Source organism: Hevea brasiliensis, chromosome 16, assembly GCF_030052815.1.
Source record: "Hevea brasiliensis isolate MT/VB/25A 57/8 chromosome 16, ASM3005281v1, whole genome shotgun sequence".
In the NCBI taxonomy this organism is placed as follows: domain Eukaryota; kingdom Viridiplantae; phylum Streptophyta; class Magnoliopsida; order Malpighiales; family Euphorbiaceae; genus Hevea; species Hevea brasiliensis.
Window position 1 is genome coordinate 64,487,907 of NC_079508.1, and position 18,547 is coordinate 64,506,453.

Sequence of the window (18,547 nt, forward strand, 5' to 3'; positions counted from 1 at the left end):
CTCAAGAAATAATTGAAGGATTTCTTTATTTTTTTTTTATATTTATATAATCTATAGAAAATATTGATCTTACTATTTGATTTTTCTAAAATAAGAAAAATAAAGAGAGATCGAATATAATTTATTTTAAATTATTGTCTTATCCAGAATGCTTCTGCATCATGTTCCATCTTTCTCATCTTTCCTTAATTTGTTATATTTCCTGTGAAAAGCTGAGACTGATATGTGCAGATCATGCATAAGAAAACAGAAGGAACTCCAACCAATGAAGTCCTCATTTACCCAAATAACAAATGCAAAGTACCATATGTCACAGCCTATCAAGTTACACTACAGTCCCATGTTACTGTGATAAAGGCCAAATAATGACTCATCTTCTAAGAGGCTCCTATCCTCTGGCCCTTGGAATCTAATGTCTATGTGTTTTCTGCACAATGTTTTAAAGCCCCAGCATCCAACCGCTTAGGCCTAAAATTGCTAGTATCGTCTTCCATTGAATTCTGGTAACCATGTCTCCTGGACCACATGATCTGCTTTAATACATGTACGAATTTAAGGGCACATATAGCCAAGGATGCTTTGCTTTGGCAGCTTATCCTGCTGGCATTAATTTGACAAGTACTAAAACCAAAATACAAGAGCATTCAAGCTTTTTCATGTAAAACTATGTCTATTTCAGGATTAATTGAGATTTAGTAACTTTTTTTGTTTAATTGAATCTACATGTTAAGATCCTAAAGATGGAGACTAATTTGAATGTTTCCAAGAGAAAAATAAATAAATAAATAAAGGGTATTCAAGTTTCCCTGTAAAAAATAAAAGGGTAGTCGAGCTTTACTTATAAAACCAACAGTGGCTATATAGCAAAAGGTCTTCTTAGTCACCTAACTTATGCTAACATAAAAGGTGTATCTGGATGCTACCAATTGCCAAGCTGGTTGGCATACTTAAAATGTGAAAGCATGTAACAGCTGAAGTATCTGAAACTCACATAAACAATCGATGGAATAACCTAACCTATGGTGAAAACGACTCTGCCAGGTGATTATCTAATTAAGCTTGGATAACACACAGAATTTGCATAGATAGATTATTAAAATACCCATTAACACCATGTAATCCTTCTTTCACAGGGCTTTGATAAAAATTAAAGATAGAGTGATTCAGATTATTTTAACAGAGGTATTATTAGTGATGTTCCTTTGGTCAGGTCAAAGGTCAAAAATGAGAAAGAGTAGGAATCTACAGGCACTGGCAGAAAGATAAATGATAAATTGGGAGAGTTGGAGATTAGAGAGGGAATTGTTGAAAAAAGGGCATTGGAGATTGGAGAATGGAGGCTTTCCAGTACATAAATCCACTTTGTTATACTTTCTTCCACTCCCTGGCAGACTCCACATGCTCTTGTAGAGAGTCCAGAGGCCCACCCACCATTATTTTGTCCACATGATAGTGGAAGAAAATGACCATAGCAGATCTGACCCACACATTCACTGAACACCTTTCCTTCCCACCACCCTCCTCCCTCTTTTCCTCTTACTTGCCTATTATTTATATTTTTTTTATCATTGTTTTTGGGTTTATAAAATATAAAGCCCCCCCCCACCCTTCTCTCTCTCTCTCTCTCACTCTCTCTCTCTCATACACCAGATTTGACCCACCCATTCCACATCCCCTCATACGTGAATACAGATATTAAAAAAGCTTGGCACTTGGGCACCATTTTCTCATTCTCTTCAAAACAGATTTTCGCATAGGCTTTTGGTAAAATACAGACCTCTTCATATACTCTCTAGCCTCTTTTAGCTGCCTTTTAATTTAATAGAGAGAGCCAAAAGACAAAGCATTCTTTTGTTATGTGAGGAAACCCAAAAAACATCTCTTCTCGGGTCTGCAGAACTTCCCCGCAGCATTTTCATTTCACAGTCCTTAGAAAGTGGGGCTGGTGGCAAACTGTTAGGCTGTTGGGTCCCTTCCCATTTTCTTTCCCATTTTTTTTATCTTCTTGGCTTTGGTAGAAGATATTGTTTTTTGCCTTGTTATGTGAAGCCCGATAAACAATTATCTGCAAGTAATGATGAGAGGTTCTTTGTTTCTTTCATTTTATCTTTAAATCTCCTCCTTCGTTCTCTTCCGCTACTCAAAGAAATTCCCTGATACCCAAAAGGAGAAACAACTCCAAAATAATTATAATCTCCACTCCTTGCTTCTGAGAGAAACCTATTGCTATCATCCATGTTCTCTCTAAGTTGTTATTAGCCAGCGAAGAGAATACATTTAGTGGAGCAACCACCTTCAATATTCATTGCAGAATTTCTGTTGCATCTTGCAAGAATCTAAGGAGCTAATCTTTAGTGTCTTCCGCATTTTCGAAGGTTACTCAACGTTGAAACTTCTGAGAGTTAGAATTTCATGCTATAGAAGTTTCTTTTTACAAGAGTGTCATTTTTTTTTTTGGTTCTCTCCATTGAAGAGAGATGTCTGCAAAATTCATCCATACTTTATCAGATGAAAACCCAGATCTGCAGAAACAGATTGGATGTATGAATGGAATTTTTCAACTCTTTGACCGTCACCATTTCCTCGGTGGTGGCCGCCGTATCACTGGCCAAAACCACAAGAGACTTCCAGCAGGTACTTCTCTATTATCAGTGCAGCTTGAAAGTACTTAGTATCATTAATAATGTGGATGCTTTGGTGAGGTTAAATAAGTTATTTCATAGTTTAATTATCTTCCATTAATGCTGTTTCTATTGACTCGCTCATACCAGAGCTCTTAAAAGTTTTCAACTGCAACGCTTCACTTCCCTGTTAATTAGCATTTGCAAGAACATCATTTCCACCCCTGATAGTTTCTTCTTACAGACTCGTGTTACAGCTTGTAAAATTTTCAAACTCGTTAGTTTCAGCGTCAAACTCGAAATATGAAATTCAAAATTTTAAGCAACAGCTTTGCGGCAAGTGATCATTGCAAGGGTTGGAAGCTCTTCATTACATTTTTTTTTTTAATTTATCCCTTTCAAGTTTCAATGTTCAATCTTTATCACAATATTTAAGCTTTCTATCATCTGCTAAACTCCCACCGAAACAATGATGCTGTGGCCAAAAATCATAATAACTTTCTAGTGATCTGCATTTAGAAGTTTCTCATGAATTGTTAATGGTTTTGCCCTTTTTTCCCCCTCGCTCTATCATGCCTTCCAAGCTAGTCAGCTTAGAGTTTAACATTTTACCTCTTTTCCAGGTCAAAATGGCAACCATAGTATAGAGCCCAAGAGTACATCTCAGAAGACCACAGTAAGCATTCAAATCTTAATTCTTTAATTGAGTTATTTTAGCAAAATTGTTGAAGCAAATATTTTAGTCAAATTGTTAAGCAAATTTAACTTATAATTGCAGGAAAAGAAGCACAAGGCCATCAAAGAGAAACAGAGAGTCTCCACAGAGTCATCCAGAACCTCGTTTTCATCCTCCTCCTGTTCATCTAGTCTCTCATCATTAGAATGCAACAGAGCATCTCACCTGGAACCATGTTCATTCAATCAAACCATTGGTCCTGAAACTCGTGTTCGAGATTTACCTTCACCCATTTACCAACCAAACGCTTCTTTCCAGTCAAGCCAGCAATCTCTTGATCTCAGAGATGTTGTCAAAGACTCCATCTACAGAGAAGCCCGTGGCTTATCAGTCAAAACTGTAAGCAAAGGGGAATCTGGGGGCCAAACATTGAAGTACTTTGATTCCCCAAGACCTCTGCAGCAGCCAAAATCTGTAAACCCCAAAGTTTCAGGTCTAAAGGGATCATTTCAAGTTCTTCACAAGCTTCAGGAAGAACCTCGCAAATCCAGTGAAGAGAAGCTTGTGTCATCAACTTCTCGACTGAAGGATGCTCGACGGTTCTCTTATGACGGAAGGGAATCAAGAGACGCATACAAATCCGCAATAAAGCTTAGGGAGTTGCCAAGGCTATCATTGGACAGCAGAACAGGATCCATGAGGGGTTCCACCACTGAAATGAAATCAAGTGATCCTATAGGAGATTTAGAGAGGGGGAATAGGAACTTCAGCAATTTCTTAAACCAACAAGAACCTGAAAGCCATACACGACTGTCTAACGTTGTGGCCAAGTTGATGGGATTGGAAGCTCTCCCAGGTTCCATGTCAGCCAATGGGAATCAGACAAGACACATCAAAACACACCCAGATGTTGAAAAGAATCCCTCCCTCGGAGCATCAAGATCCACCGATGAGAACAAGCAAAATCGAGTTCCTGGCTCCCCAAGAAACCTTCAGAAGGAACCTATCTCACCTCGGCTGAGAAATGTTGATTCAGTTAAGAAGCCTATCCCAAATTCAAAGTTTCCAATAGAAACAGCACCGTGGAGGCAGCCAGATGGAAGCAGAGGTTCTGAAACACCAACTTTGAAGAGTCGGATAACTCCACCAAAAGCCCCAAACACCTCTCTCTCTGTTTATGGTGAAATAGAGAAAAAGTTGGCACAACTGGAGTTTAAAAGGTCTGGAACTGATCTCAGAGCTCTTAAACAAATACTCGAAGCAATGCAGAAGACAACAGAGATAATAGAGACCAGAAATGAAGATACAAAGTTAGGAACTCAGGCACGCACTAACAGCAATGTCCATCAGAATTCAAAATTACCAAGTCTGTACAACCTCCAGAGTAATAGCCCCATTTCCAACCTTACCAGGGAGACTGGTTCACCAAAGAGTTTTAAATCTCCAATAGTGATTATGAAACCTGCTAAACTCATCAAGGCCAGTAATCCTGCTTCCCCAGTAAGCCCAACTCAAAGTTTTTCAGTTCTGCATGGACTCCAGACTGCTGACTCTGAAGATAGCAGAAAGGAATTAATTGACAAGCAAACTGCTAAAGATCTAACTCCCAGGGCCAACCGTCTTAGGGACCGATCCAATCTACCATCTCGTCCAGTGGATAAAAATACTGCTGCCAGATCGACAAAGCTGTCGCAAACTTCAAAAGGGCCTCAGTCCACTACTAGAGAGAACTCAAGTAAGAGCTCGGGAAACTTGAACCTGAGACAGCCACATAAAAAGACTGGTTTGGAGAAGCAACCTCGTCCCACAACACAATCAACAGATTCAATCAGGAACCAGAGGCAGTCCAGTAGACAGCTTACAGAAGCAGCTTCCCCAGGCAGAAAACTGAGACCAAAATCTGTAAATCTGGAGCCAAGTTATGACGAATTGAGTGATAGTGGTAGTTATGTGAGGGATTTAAGTCACCAAGGGGACACAATTTCACTGCAATCCGAGAGTACAATTAGCTTAGCCTCACAAATTGATGAAGAAGTCTCAAGCATTGATAAATCTAATAATATCAATAACAACTCTATCCAGCAAGCTCACCAGAGACGAAAAGTATATTTTCTTCCTCTTATTCATCTGTATATCATTCAAACTATCTACTTGACAGATTCATTTTCTCTCATTCAGAAAACAGTAGCAAGATCAATGAAAGATCGATCAATTGCAGAACTAGTGGTAGCTTCCTCAGAACAACCAAGTCCAGTGTCTGTTCTTGATGCAACATTCTACAGTGATGACTTGCCATCTCCCATTAAGAAGAAACCAATTGCCTTCAAAGGTAAGGATCCAAGTTCCTCTTTTAATAGTTACTTAAGAAATGATTTAAGACTTAGATTACCACTTTCCATATGATATAATAATCATATTTTGAGGGAAAAAAGATGAGAGAAGTACACTGGTGATTGAAACAGCTAGAAACCCACAAAATAAAAAAAATAATAAAAAGAGAGAACAGATGGTAAGAACAATACAGATAGATCATATACTAGAAATATACATGCACAAGTCAGAGAGAGGGAGAGGAAGAGATTGAACTCTTATGGATGTATTTATTGCAAAATGCGTTATTTCTTAATTCCCAGTTCAATTTTCTTGCTACAGAAGATGAGATTGAGTGGAATTCAGGGGACTTAAATCACTCTTCCAGCAGCAGCACAAACTCCAGTCTCCACCTTCTTATCAATCATCGGAAATTGGAGACCGTCCATCTCTTAATTCAGAATCTTACACAGATGTTATCTGCTCGGGAGGAACTCATCATTGATGAAATTACACCCCACTTCAGTAGCCAAAATCCAGACCATCAATACATTTCAGAAATCCTATTAGCATCAGGTCTCCTTAGAGATTTTGAATCTGGTTTTACAGCCATTCACCTCCGACAAACAGGCTACCCAGTCAACCCTAACTTATTCCTTGCTCTGGAACAAGCTAAGGCAAAAACCACGCATTCAAATGATGAAGAGAGCGGAACAAAGACTTTCCAGCCAGAACATCATATCAAAATCCAAAGAAAACTTGTATTTGATGTTGTGAATGAAATTCTAGCACACAAGTTACGTCTGGAAAGTTCTTCCAAGCATTGGCACTCACCAAATATGCTGGCAGACAAAAGACCAAGAGGACAGCAGCTTTTGGGCGAATTATGCTTAGAGGTAGACAGACTGCAAGGGAATGCCTCTAGCTGCAGCTTAGATGATGAGAATGACAGTTTGATAAACATATTACAGGCAGATTTGATGCATCAATCAACACATTGGACGACTTGTAGAAGTGAAATTCCATGGCTAGTTCTGGGTGTTGAGCGCTTGATCTTTAAAGATCTAATAAGTGAGGTTGTGACTGGTGAGCCAATTGGTCTACGAGTGCCATCTGCTGGGTGTCGCAGGCAACTGTTTTCCAAGTAGTACTTTCATAGAACTGTTTTGACACAATAATTCGGTCTCTTCCTCACCGTATTCTTCAAATTTGGAGGACTATTTTAGTTTTATCAATCATATATTGGGTAAAAATCAAAACAAGCTATTGAGTAAAGATTAGTTCTAGCATGTATGTGTTCAAGCAACTATTTAACAAAAATTCAAATTCTTATCAATACATGATAAGTATCCTTACTTTTCCAGTATTGCACACATCTTGCTCTACTAAAACATGGCACAGCCTATTCTTTCTTTTTTCATGCAGAGATAAGCTCTGGTCAGCAAGTTGCATATAGTTTCAGAGTAAACAAAAATTTTCTGCAAAACAAAACAAGCCTTGATCCAAATGTTTCATCCACCTTTTTAGTTTTGGAATATGCAAAAATAAATGCCTGGTTCAAATTTGTATTCTATAGCATTTGGTAATTTTACAACATTGCCAAAATAAGAAGGTGCAAAAAGCTATCTTCATTGAGAGGCAAAACACCATCCACAACGAGAGACAGAAGAAGACAATAACAGCTTGCAATAAGGAAATTCCTGGAGAGCAGTGGTGGCTTAAACATTATCCAAGAATCTAACTCCATTAATGCATTTCTTCTCAAAAAGTTGAATGCTAAAATGGAGGGAAAAGATTTGGATGCAAGAGTAGATAATATCAAAAACCAAATTCAGAGTTCTAAATTCTTTGCACCAGATTATGTATAAAAATAGCCTTACAAATTCTCATACATAAGTTGACATTCACCATTAATGGTTTTTTATTTAAAAATAATTTCACACTATCACAAAATAAACAATCTTAATACAGTTTTAGTTGAACTCATTATGTTAAGCAAGCATGATAGTGACAAGGAAAAATAAAGGCTGTCTTACAAAATTCTACATCTTTCAACACACATACAAGTAACCAAGTGCTTGCTAATTTTTCGACTTCCCATATTTGTCACATTATGGAATAAAGACATTAGAAATGCAAGCTGAGAGATGATGCATAAATTGTTGACGCCTAGGCTGCTAATTGATTTATAATCAACTTTTATTTTCTACATCAAAAGTGTAACATTGTAATCAACAAGGCAATTATGAAAGTTCAGAAAGTTATGATACTCATTTTCCAACTAGACCCCCACTGCAAAACACTAAAAATATGCTTATCATAAAGTATCTAGCTCTTCAATAAAAATGTGTTAACACACACTATACCATGCTTTTTTGCCTTAGGTTGCGCAAAAATAAGAGTAAGCAAAAGTGGCAATATCAATGTCCTAGTTCAGTATCAAAGCACAAAAGAAGAAACAAGAATTTCCACTAAAAAGAATCATTCACTAACAAGTGCGTATGATGACAAACTGACATTCACATACCTCCAAAACTTCTTAAAGTGGGAAAAAAATTCCCCTTCACAATCTGTAATTCCCTCCTAAAGCCATATGCTGGCAACCACAAGCCTTGACTTTAACTACCAGGAACCAGCTTCTGCTGCTAGTTTCCTAAACAAGTATACAGATTCTAATCAAACCTATTTTACAACTGAGCCAGTTCCCTTGGGTTATCTGTAGACTGTTTCAGAATTTTCTCAGCCCTTATTTTCTTATCATCCTTCTCACTATCCTTTCCAGACCATGGGCTCATCTTCTCAACACCCTTATTCTGTGAGCTCAATTCTAGTGCTATACCCAAGGACTTCTTGCCAACCCCAATCTTGAATTGTACAGCAGGTCTTTGATTCAAAAGAACCTTCTTCTGACCATCCTCAGAATCACACGACCAGCTCTTCATTGCTTCAATAGGTGGAGCAAATGTATCCAGCACTGGCACATGATTATCCAGAAGGCAATTTTGATCAATAAGATTTCTCACAGCAGCTTCATTTGAAGGCTTAGCTGGAGGAACAACATGGGAAACTTCCTTCTCTCCAAACTGTAATGGAGCAGCAAGAAATGGGTTACCTTCAACCGCTAGTTTTGCCTCAGAACCACCAACAGGGGCAACAGAGGAAGGACCCCCAGACCCATTGCCAGTATAATTCTGCAAGTTCGGTAGAGACCTATCAGTCCTTGTGTGCAGCCGTGCCAGCTCAAACTTCCGTGTGTTAGAATCAGTGGCCCCTTCATTCTCTGTGGGCAACTGAACATAAGTTTGAGGATCAGGAAATGCAGGTAGCCAAGCTGGAATGTGCTCCGGAGGAGGCTCCTCACCAATTTGCAAAAAACTTGGAACTGGCTTCCTTTCTCTAACAACAGGGAAAGTAGGAATAGAATAGGCAAATGGGATATCCTCTGCTTCACTAAAATACTGAACAAGTTCCCTAACCGTACCTGAACTAGCAATACAATGATCAATATCAGAAGCATCAGCAAACCCCTGTGAAGAACCCAACTCTTCCAATCCTTGAATAACATCAAGAGCATTAACATTTGTTCTGCCTGCTAAATTTGTATAGGATTGGGCAAGCTTTCCCAGATTTCTTATATACTGAATGGTGGCGTCAGATAATATTTCAAGAGCAGACTGCTGAAAGGTCTGAAACCCAGCACTCTCACATATTTGAGCTACAGCAATCTTTGCAATTGCTTGGGCGAATTCATCACCACTTGCACCAGATTTTCTCTTCGCATGTTGTGATTTTTCAAGCAATCTTCCACTCTCCCCACCTCCATGGCTCATATTCAACACATCATATCACTTCGCCTGAGATAGGACATGCAAAGTACCATTCTCTCGCCCATAAATCACCTATTCATTGCTTATACCCTGTCAGCTTACTGGAGATGATGTAGGAAAGAAAAAGGACGTCAACAATCATTCAAGTAAAAAATTCTAAGCGAAAACTCAAATTACTATCCCAAGTCTCTAATTATTAGTTATGTGAAGGACCCAAAGCACTAAAAAATGTAGAGGTGAAAAATTAATCAGGCAAAAAGGCAATTAGCACATCACAAATCAAAGGGGAAAGAAAAATCTATGCAACTCATAGATACAGCAACTACCAAGAACTTCAACACCATATAAGCAGAGGCATTTTACCAATTAAAAACATACATATCCACATACATAAAAAACACGATTCATTGCTAAATTTTTAAATCAATCCTCCGTTTTCCTAGCAACCAAATGAAAATTCAAGCAAACCCTAGACAAAAGCAACCCAAAAATAGCTGAATGCTTACCGTTTGCATTCTAGGGTTTGGAAACGTAACCGAACATTGAAAGACAATAAAAAAAAAAAAAAAAAAAAAAAAAACAAAAAAAAAAACAATGGAAGCTAAGAGAGCATAGAAACAGAAATCTGGGGATCAATCGATCAGCAAAAGAACCCTAGCGGGATAGGAAATGACAAATGTTGAAGAAAGAAAGGTTAATTAGGGTATTGTCCGTGGATTTATAGTGGAAATTAGGGTTTACATGGAAATAAAACCCTTGTAAAACCCCGAGGAATGGAAAGAAGGTGAGATTTGAGAGCTCCAAAGAGCAAGGCGTCACTTTTATAGACGGAGAACATAAATGTTTAAAGGATCTGTGGATTTAAATCCCCTGGGAATTTCTTACACAGATCCGGGTGTATGACTCAGTCACACACTCGGCCAATCAAAATATGTCACGTCAATTAATGATAATATTTTATATTTTAATTATTTAAAAATATATTTTTATCTCTCTTATATAAATTATTGGAAAGCTTTTTCATTAAAAAAAAAGTATTTTCTCTTACAATGTATTTAGAAATTTTTTTTAGGGGAAAGAAAAATAAAAGATATTTTCTACTTGTTATATTTTTTTTATAAGTGAAATAAAAAATAAAGGAAATTTTAATTATTTTTTTTTATTTGAAAAAATATAAAGAGAAAAGAAAATAATGATAGGAAAATTTTTTTTTTTTGATATGTTAATAAAATTAATTATTTAATTTATATATTTTGAAAAATTATTATTTAGTTTTATATTTTATTTTTATTAAATTAATAGATTTTATTATTAATTAAATTGTTATTTAGTCTCTCTATTTTAATAAAACTAATCAGTTAAGTTTTATATTTTGAAAATATTACTATTTAATTTGTCTATTTTAATAAAACTAATAGTTAATTTATATATTTTGAAAAACATAATATTTTGAAAAAATATATTCTTAAATGAAAATATAAATTTTATTTTGTGAAAATTAAATATAAATTTACATTTTTTAAAAATATTTTAATATTTTTCATTTAATTATTTTAGTAACATTTTTGTGTTTTTTTTATTAAAAAACAATTTTTATAGACTATTACCTTGATTATACAAGATTTAAGAGAACTGACTAATCTTTTTACTTACACAATTTGCACCATTTTATATCATAAGATGAAAAATATAGAAAAAATAGGAAAAAAAAGGTTTAGATGTAAAGAGGAAAAAACATAAGATAGAAAAATAAGTGAGAGAGAGTTAAAACGGTTTGGATGAAAAAATAACTAGATGGACTAAATAGGTAATTTAACCAAATTATAAGTACTATATAAAATGCTTTTCAAAATTAAGAGATCTATTAATTAGTTTCATTAAAATAAATAAATTAAATAGTAATTTATCTAGCATTAAAATTCATTAAGTAATAATAAATTGAAAAAAAATTAAACAGATTAATTGAAATAAAATACATAAATTAAATAATATATTTTTTAAAATACATAATAAATAGTTAATTTATCAAAATGTAGAGATAAATAATAATTTTCCCACAATTATATTTTCATGAATTTACCATTATGCCCTTCTTTTCTTTGTGGTTCTTCTTGTTTATATTGGGTATATGTACAATTTCATAACAAAGGAACACTTTCCACATAATTCTTATTCTCTCAAATTTGGAGAGAAAATATCTAATTTTGTATTTAGATTTATAAATTTGAATTTATAGATTTGGATTTAGAATAAATACCTTGTTTAGAAACTTCAAAAAAAAATTAAATCCAAGATAAATATAAAAACTAAAAAAAGTAAGGATTTGAAATAATAACATTAATTATGTTATTTGAAATTCCAATTTAACCTAATAAAAAATTTTATTGAATACTCACCTACATTTTAAAGTTAAAAATTGAAATATATTTTGTTATTCAAATAAGTAGGAGTGTGCATTATTTGATTATAATCGACTAAACCAATAAAATTTAATTATTTTAATAAGAATAAATTCGGTTCATTATAGTTTTTATTAGTAATTATATAAATTTTTAATTTTTAGTTATCAGTACTGTTATATTTGATTTGATAATTGAAATAATTAAATTTTTATTTATTAATATATTAATAATAATTTTAATAATAATATATTATTTATGATTATTATTTTATAATTTTATAATAATATTTAACTAATAATTATTCTTCTATTAATATTAGATCATATTTATTGTTTTTTATAAATAAAAAGTTATAACTATATTTTATAAATATTTAATTAATTAATAATATAAAATATATTTTTTATTTTTTTAGTTAATTCAGATATATTAATTTTGATTTTTCTTAATTTTGTTTTGATTAATATTTTTAGAATTATTAATAATTCTGTTAATTAAAAATTCAGTTCAATTAATTAAATGTTTACCCTTATAAATGAGATATTTTCAAATTTATGAATTTCAAATTTTAAATTTTAAATTTTAAATCTTAAATTTAAATTCATAAATTCAAAAGCAACTAAAGGGATAGTAAAGATTAATTTTTTTTCCTTTCCTCTTTTATTTTCTCCTTTCCTTCTAAACAAAAGAAAGTGAAAATTCTTCTTTATTTTCTTTTAGTTATTTTCCTTCTATTTTCGACACATCCAAACAGAGGGCTAACAAGTAAAATTACAAATATCACTTGCTTTGAAAATCTTTGGCAGTTATGGCCTTGCTAAGATTCACGACTGATATTATATAAATTGTTTTACTTAATTTTATTACTTTAAATTATTTGAAATACTAATTTGTACCATACAAATTAATATAATTTATTTATATATATATATTGGTCAAAAAATTTAAATTTGAGTTAAATGCATTGTTTGGATATTTTAAATTTAAATTAAATGCATACATACCAACATGGCCTAAGTTTTTTTTTTTATTAGAATGGTGGAATTTTTTTTTTTTTTTTTAATTTGTTAACTTAATTTGTTTACTCAAATTTCTTTTTGTTGCGACTTGTAATTTGGTTAAACTTCAAACTACTTTAATAATTATTTTCACTTCTTCCAAAAAAAAAAAAGAATTAGTAAATTGTATTAATATCTGCAAATTTAGTCCTGCAATGTATGGCCAATGGACTTCTTAATTTGGATAAAACCTTAAAATATGAGTCTTCAAATGGCAATGAGTATGATTGTATTTGTACACATATTACAGTTTAGTAGTATCAATTTTTTTCAATAACAATTATATTAATAACTTGTTGATATTGTTATGGATGGATGTTCAAAAGTGGTTGGCAAAGTTGCAAGTAGTTAGATGAATCAAACAGTAATCAATCGGTCTACAATCCTCTTTTTTTTAAGAGTATAATTAGTTCTAATTTAGATTCGAATTTGAAATCTCAATAGTTCTTGTGATGATTTCGGTACTACTAAATTAAAACTCATTGATTCATCAATCAATTTATTATCTCAATTTCTTTCTCTCTCACACACACACACATATATATATACACTGAATTTTCAAAGATAGATTGAACGCCAAGCTTATGTGCAGTGATAGCGAAACAAATAATGTGTTAATGAGAGAAAAAAAATCAAAAAGTACTCAATATAATTTATATAGAAATGAATTCGTAAAAAAAAGTCTAGCGAAATTGGTGATACATAAATAATAACTTCATTATAAGGAAAAATAACCATAAATTGATCATATAAGTTGATAATTTTTTTGTGGATATTGTTAAAAGGGAGTGATGAAGATGATCGATCGAGGATGATTATAGTACTGCAGAGAGAAGCTGATAAATGGCTACTTCCAGTTGCTGTTTTATTGCCAGACAATATCACTAGGCCCAAAATATTAATTCCTTCTAAACAATTTTGATGTACTTTTGAATCACAGACTGCCCAAATACACTAAATAATCAGGATTCGTGCCTGAGTTAGTCTATTGATCAGTCCTAGTTCGTCCATTTGTGGTTACCAGGGTTAGCTGTAAGTGAAGTAACAATAATCTGCTTCTGCTACTTCTATTATTTGGAATTTAAACCTAGAGTACCCAAACTTAAATTCCCAACTATTATAACTTAGATCTAGTCCTAAAATCTTTCTCATTTTTTGTCAATATGTTGGACCACAGTATACGTATTGGATGCAACTTTTCAGTGTCACTTTGGACTATCTAAAGCTGCTATTCCTTCCATCATCTCGTTGGATCTTGCGTCCTCTTGACACTGAAGCTAGCTGCAATATACGCAAGAGAAAAAACACTCTTCTTGAAGCTTCCAATTGACCTGATTCTGAGGTGACCCTATTCCTGCTAGTTTGTGCAACATATTTTTATTGTTCATCTTTATATTCTCTAGGGTTTCAATTTTTCACTTTACTCTTTTTCTTTTTCTCCGTACCTTTAGATTGAGCGCAATATTAATTAGAACACTGTGGTCATTAAACTGACAATGTGAACTTATAAAGAGTTCATAAGTATCAAACTATTCATACAGAATTAATAATATTAGGAAAGAAAAGAAAGGAAAAAGTCATAGAATTGATCACAAGACACTCGATCAAGCAAAATTACGAAACCAAACATAGGAATAGGATTATTACTTTTGTAAACACATCAACATAAAAAGAAAGCGTCTTCTAGCAAACACTTGTAAAACTTGGGACATGTTTGTTCTCACCTGGGATAACAACTTGAAGCTTTGTTAGTTTCTCCTGAGAAATGGGAGCTTGCTTCTATTGTTTTGTAATCCTTGTTTGTAACGCATTCATGTCATTTACAAGGAAACTCTTCCTTATTATCTGGTTGATGACTTCCACTGTTGAGGGAATGGACAAGCCTAGGGGTTGCACGGAAAGGTCTAGTAGATTGGTTCATAGAGTATGGACTTGGAGTGAGCGAATTAGGAAAGAGGTTTTGAGTGCTGGAACTCAACATCTGAAAATGGTTCATTTGTCTTGGATAAGTCTCTGGCGAAGCTCCTGTAACACGTGAAGGGAAATAAGGTTGTGCTGTTCCAGGTGGACACACCAAAATTTGTGACCCAGATGATAAAGACAAGGTGGATGGTAATGGCACAGCATTCAGGTTGTGCAGATCATCTGTTTGAGCTGCAAATCCATGACTTCCCAAATGAGATAAGGGCAAATTTTGATGTTCTACTTGAAAAAAGGAACCATATGGCATCGCATTATTTATCAAACCCGGTAAAGAAGAATAACTAGCTCTGGGGAAGAAACTGCTTGATGGAACTTGAAGAGAACTACTATGCCCTTCACTGCTTTCCTTTTTATCTTCTTGATCATTTCTTTTTGTCCAATTTTCTTTCTCTTGGACAGAATCCCTTGCAATTTCTTTTGACTTGGCTTTCAAAAGTGCATCACTGCTCCAAAAATTAGGTCTAGTTAATCCGTCTGGATCCTCCCAATTGATGCTGCTGCTCGTCTTGAACCCTTCTTTGTTAGATTGGGAAGCACCAACTTCATGAGAAGAAGTTAAAATTGCTTGATGATTCAGGCCAAAGTTCACTGGTGGCATTGGAAGTGGGGGGAGTTCATCAATTTCATGCTTTGCCGCATTAAGCAACCAGTCAACAACCTTGCTAGGCTGATTAAGTCCAAGCCTATCTTGAAGATCGTACAATTGGATAGCTGTGGGAACTGAAAGCCTTACTCTCCTGTCTCTTAATCCCCTTATGGTGAAAACTTTGCTGTGCCTATCTTTTCCTCCAAAAGCCCGTGACACACGAACAATTCTTGGATCTTTCAATTTTAACCATGGCGTTGAGCTAGATGAAGCTTTGGTAATCTTGCCATGACTGGTGTCTCCCTCTTTTTTTCTTGCAGAATCCACTTCTTGTGAACTAGTAATCATCTTATGTTTCTCATAGTTGGTGCATGGGTAACTGAACCAGTAGAATTATGCTGTAAAGTTTCTTGATGCAGTATATCTTGATTATATACCCGCTTCAGATCTATCAAAAGGAGAAAACAAAAAATAAGAAATCAAATAAATATAACACTAGAGATCTATATAAACCCCAATTTCCCTACATCGAAGAGAAGGCAAATGGAGAAAAGGAAATCTTGATCAAAACAGACTATAGTTCACAAGTGCAAGGAAAATTCAAGAAGGAAAATAGATGAAGCACGGTAGGTATCTAGTATTTATGGGAACTGAACTTGGATTGACAGTATCAGTCAATAACCCTTCAGATATTTCTCAACTAATCTAGTTTCGAAGGGGAAAACATCAATCACACGGATAATAGATGTTTGTAAATGAGATAATACAAAAGTTATAGAACAAAGTTGAAAATGAACAGTTAGATGCTAGTGTATTTGCACTCATGAACAGTGGAAGAAATAGTTTGTAAAGAAGGAAAAGTTAACTGATTCTAGCTAGGTTACGCATACAAGATTTAGGATCTATTTATCAATCGGACTTACAGATTATGGAAAGGTATAGATCCTGCACTGTTTTGCCTCGTACCCTTCCGAATTGGCACTGAATTCAATCAAGCTGCATACAAGTTTGAAAGCCAAGCAGTTGGCTTTAATTGCAGAGAATAAACTTACTAGTGAGATTGAACCATTTGAGAAAGGAAGATGCCGGAATTCAACTGACCATGCTCCACGGAGGAAGACATAAAGGAAAAGCAATGGCATATGTTGTGCCACGTGGCGCTGCTTGCCATCTGTCAAATAAATGTGCTAGTCAATATCTTATCATTTCCTTTATCACGCATGTTGAGCAATCGTTGTCTCAATGAATATTTTTTAGGACTAATTTTCCTCAATTAAGATCATAAGAGTGTAAATGGCAGCTGTATAGATAAATTGAACTTTTGCCTCAACACAAGCAAAGTAGCATCACTATATGAAAATTCAATAGGGGACCATGATCTGCACATTTCGAAAAGCGGCGAGGCATGCTTTATCGACAACTACAAAAAGGGTTTTGTGGGTTGTGACTGATCAATAATCCTTGTCACATGGTCGAAGATTGCATGCTTAATGTGAGCAGAAAACTGAGACAATAAGCTGATATGTTTATAGTCCAGTTTGCCTATATATGCGACTATCAGTAAGGTTTTGTCTTTTTTTTTTTAACCGGCAAAGATAATTATATTAAAAGTTTTTAAGAAAACCAGGAAAAATTTAACACGAACACTTGAATTAAACCCTCATCAGTAGACCTCTACGATACATCCCACCTAACGTGGAGTGAAAATACGTGATAAGGAGATATACACCAAAAGCAAGAAGAAAAAACATTGACCAAGAGGCAGCACGCCATCCACAGTTCATTCAGGACAGAAATCAAACAAGTCACTAACAGCTTTTTAGAAGGTGAAATGTGCATTTATATATGTTATCTAATTATCACCTAATACATCAAGAAAATTAATTAAGATTGAAGACATACGACTAAGAAATACACTAAGGTAATTAGGTCTGTTATTAATTTCCTGAAAAATGTTGTGGAGTACACTGTAAGAACATTTTCGTATCGATGCGCGTATGATAATTCAAAGACACTACTTCTTAGTAGGTGAGGGACCAGCCTATAAAACATCCACCAATAAATAGGACCACCTAAGTTTTGCTGCATAGATATATGCATGAAGCAAGTTGAAGTAGTGTTGAAACCTAACAGCTGACACAGTTAATGGATATGGGGGAGAAGGGCTCATAAAGAAGGCTGTTTTTTGGAGAGAACGTACGCGCAATTATATTTCTTCTTGTTTGAAAAGCTTATGGGAGACTTGCGTTCACCTTGTTCAGAGATTTAGAATTTCAATTCTCATATGGGAGGCGGTGGATCCCAGTTTCATAACCCTAAATGGCCGAAATAAGTTCACTGCGGTGACAACCATACTGAAATCTTCATCATAATTAATCCACTTGCATTATTGTTCTCGTTTCTATTTGCTGAAAATTCTGCTGAACAACGAGTCTCTGGAGCTAATTGTTAGGGCAAGAAAATGATAAGGGGGAAAAAGCTATATTTAATATATGCAAGGCCATGGTAAGAAATTAATTATTTTCAAAGAAAATTGGAAGAAAATTGTGGGTTTATCAGAATTTTGGCATCTGTATATATGCATACTTCTGCAACCGCTGTCACATAAAATTCATTGCTTCCTCAAATTTACAAGGTTAGTAGACAATGCAAATAGTGCCTTCTAAAATTGCAAATCTGTAATATATGCAGACGATCTCTGGAGAATTTACTCAAATCTGTGAACTTGAAGGAAGATAGCTTGTTTGTTTGTTTGTTTCTGCATTTTCTTTGGAGCGAAAGCTGTTTTGTTTCTGCATTTTGTTTGAAGAGAAAGCTGAAGGGTATTGGGGAGCTCTGATTCCATGTTTAGTGTTCCTCTGAACAGTGAGAAAATGGCCTGATAGAGGAACCGTGATATAATTAAAGGGTACGTCATCGAGTAATTAAGATGTCTGTACATCAATTCAGATCTCCGTATTCAGATTGCATATGGAAGAAGCAGAAAAGTATTAAAAATCTGAAGTCAATAACCCTAATTTTCTTTGAAATTCAATGCAATAATTAAAAGTACGCAAAAAACTTTTCAAAGTTATCATAAAAAAA

At 34.3% G+C, this 18,547-nt stretch overlaps 3 protein-coding genes across 6 annotated transcripts; 1 reads left to right on the forward strand and 2 right to left on the reverse strand.

Annotated features, from left to right (window-relative positions):
- The first annotated feature begins 1,572 nt into the window (after positions 1-1,572).
- Positions 1,573-6,973, forward strand: LOC110673001 (protein LONGIFOLIA 1). Its single transcript, XM_021835959.2, has 5 exons — positions 1,573-2,634; positions 3,245-3,297; positions 3,400-5,400; positions 5,476-5,626; positions 5,950-6,973. The coding sequence occupies exons 1-5, from the start codon at positions 2,478-2,480 to the stop codon at positions 6,753-6,755; spliced, it is 3,168 nt and encodes a 1,055-aa protein (XP_021691651.2). The 5' UTR covers positions 1,573-2,477; the 3' UTR covers positions 6,756-6,973.
- LOC110673002 (transcription initiation factor TFIID subunit 8) lies at positions 5,875-9,995 on the reverse strand. Of its 4 annotated transcripts, none has more exons than XR_009144944.1 (3): positions 9,941-9,995; positions 8,135-9,535; positions 5,875-6,768 (listed from the first exon to the last, which is right to left on the reverse strand). XR_009144944.1 is itself a non-coding variant. In XM_021835961.2 (2 exons), exon 2 carries the CDS (start codon positions 9,435-9,437, stop codon positions 8,295-8,297), a length of 1,143 nt encoding a protein of 380 aa, XP_021691653.2. In that variant the 5' UTR covers positions 9,438-9,535; positions 9,941-9,995; the 3' UTR covers positions 8,073-8,294. The 4 variants fall into 4 exon arrangements, 1 of the variants encoding a protein (XP_021691653.2); XR_002498399.2 differs by having other exon boundaries at positions 5,875-6,808; XR_009144945.1 differs by having other exon boundaries at positions 5,875-6,808; positions 8,135-9,506; positions 9,941-9,971.
- Positions 9,996-14,393: 4,398 nt separating this feature from the next.
- LOC110672943 (transcription factor TCP13) lies at positions 14,394-16,566 on the reverse strand. Its single transcript, XM_021835877.2, has 2 exons — positions 16,387-16,566; positions 14,394-15,911 (listed from the first exon to the last, which is right to left on the reverse strand). Exon 2 carries the CDS (start codon positions 15,809-15,811, stop codon positions 14,711-14,713), a length of 1,101 nt encoding a protein of 366 aa, XP_021691569.2. The 5' UTR covers positions 15,812-15,911; positions 16,387-16,566; the 3' UTR covers positions 14,394-14,710.
- Between the last annotated feature and the right edge of the window lie 1,981 nt (positions 16,567-18,547).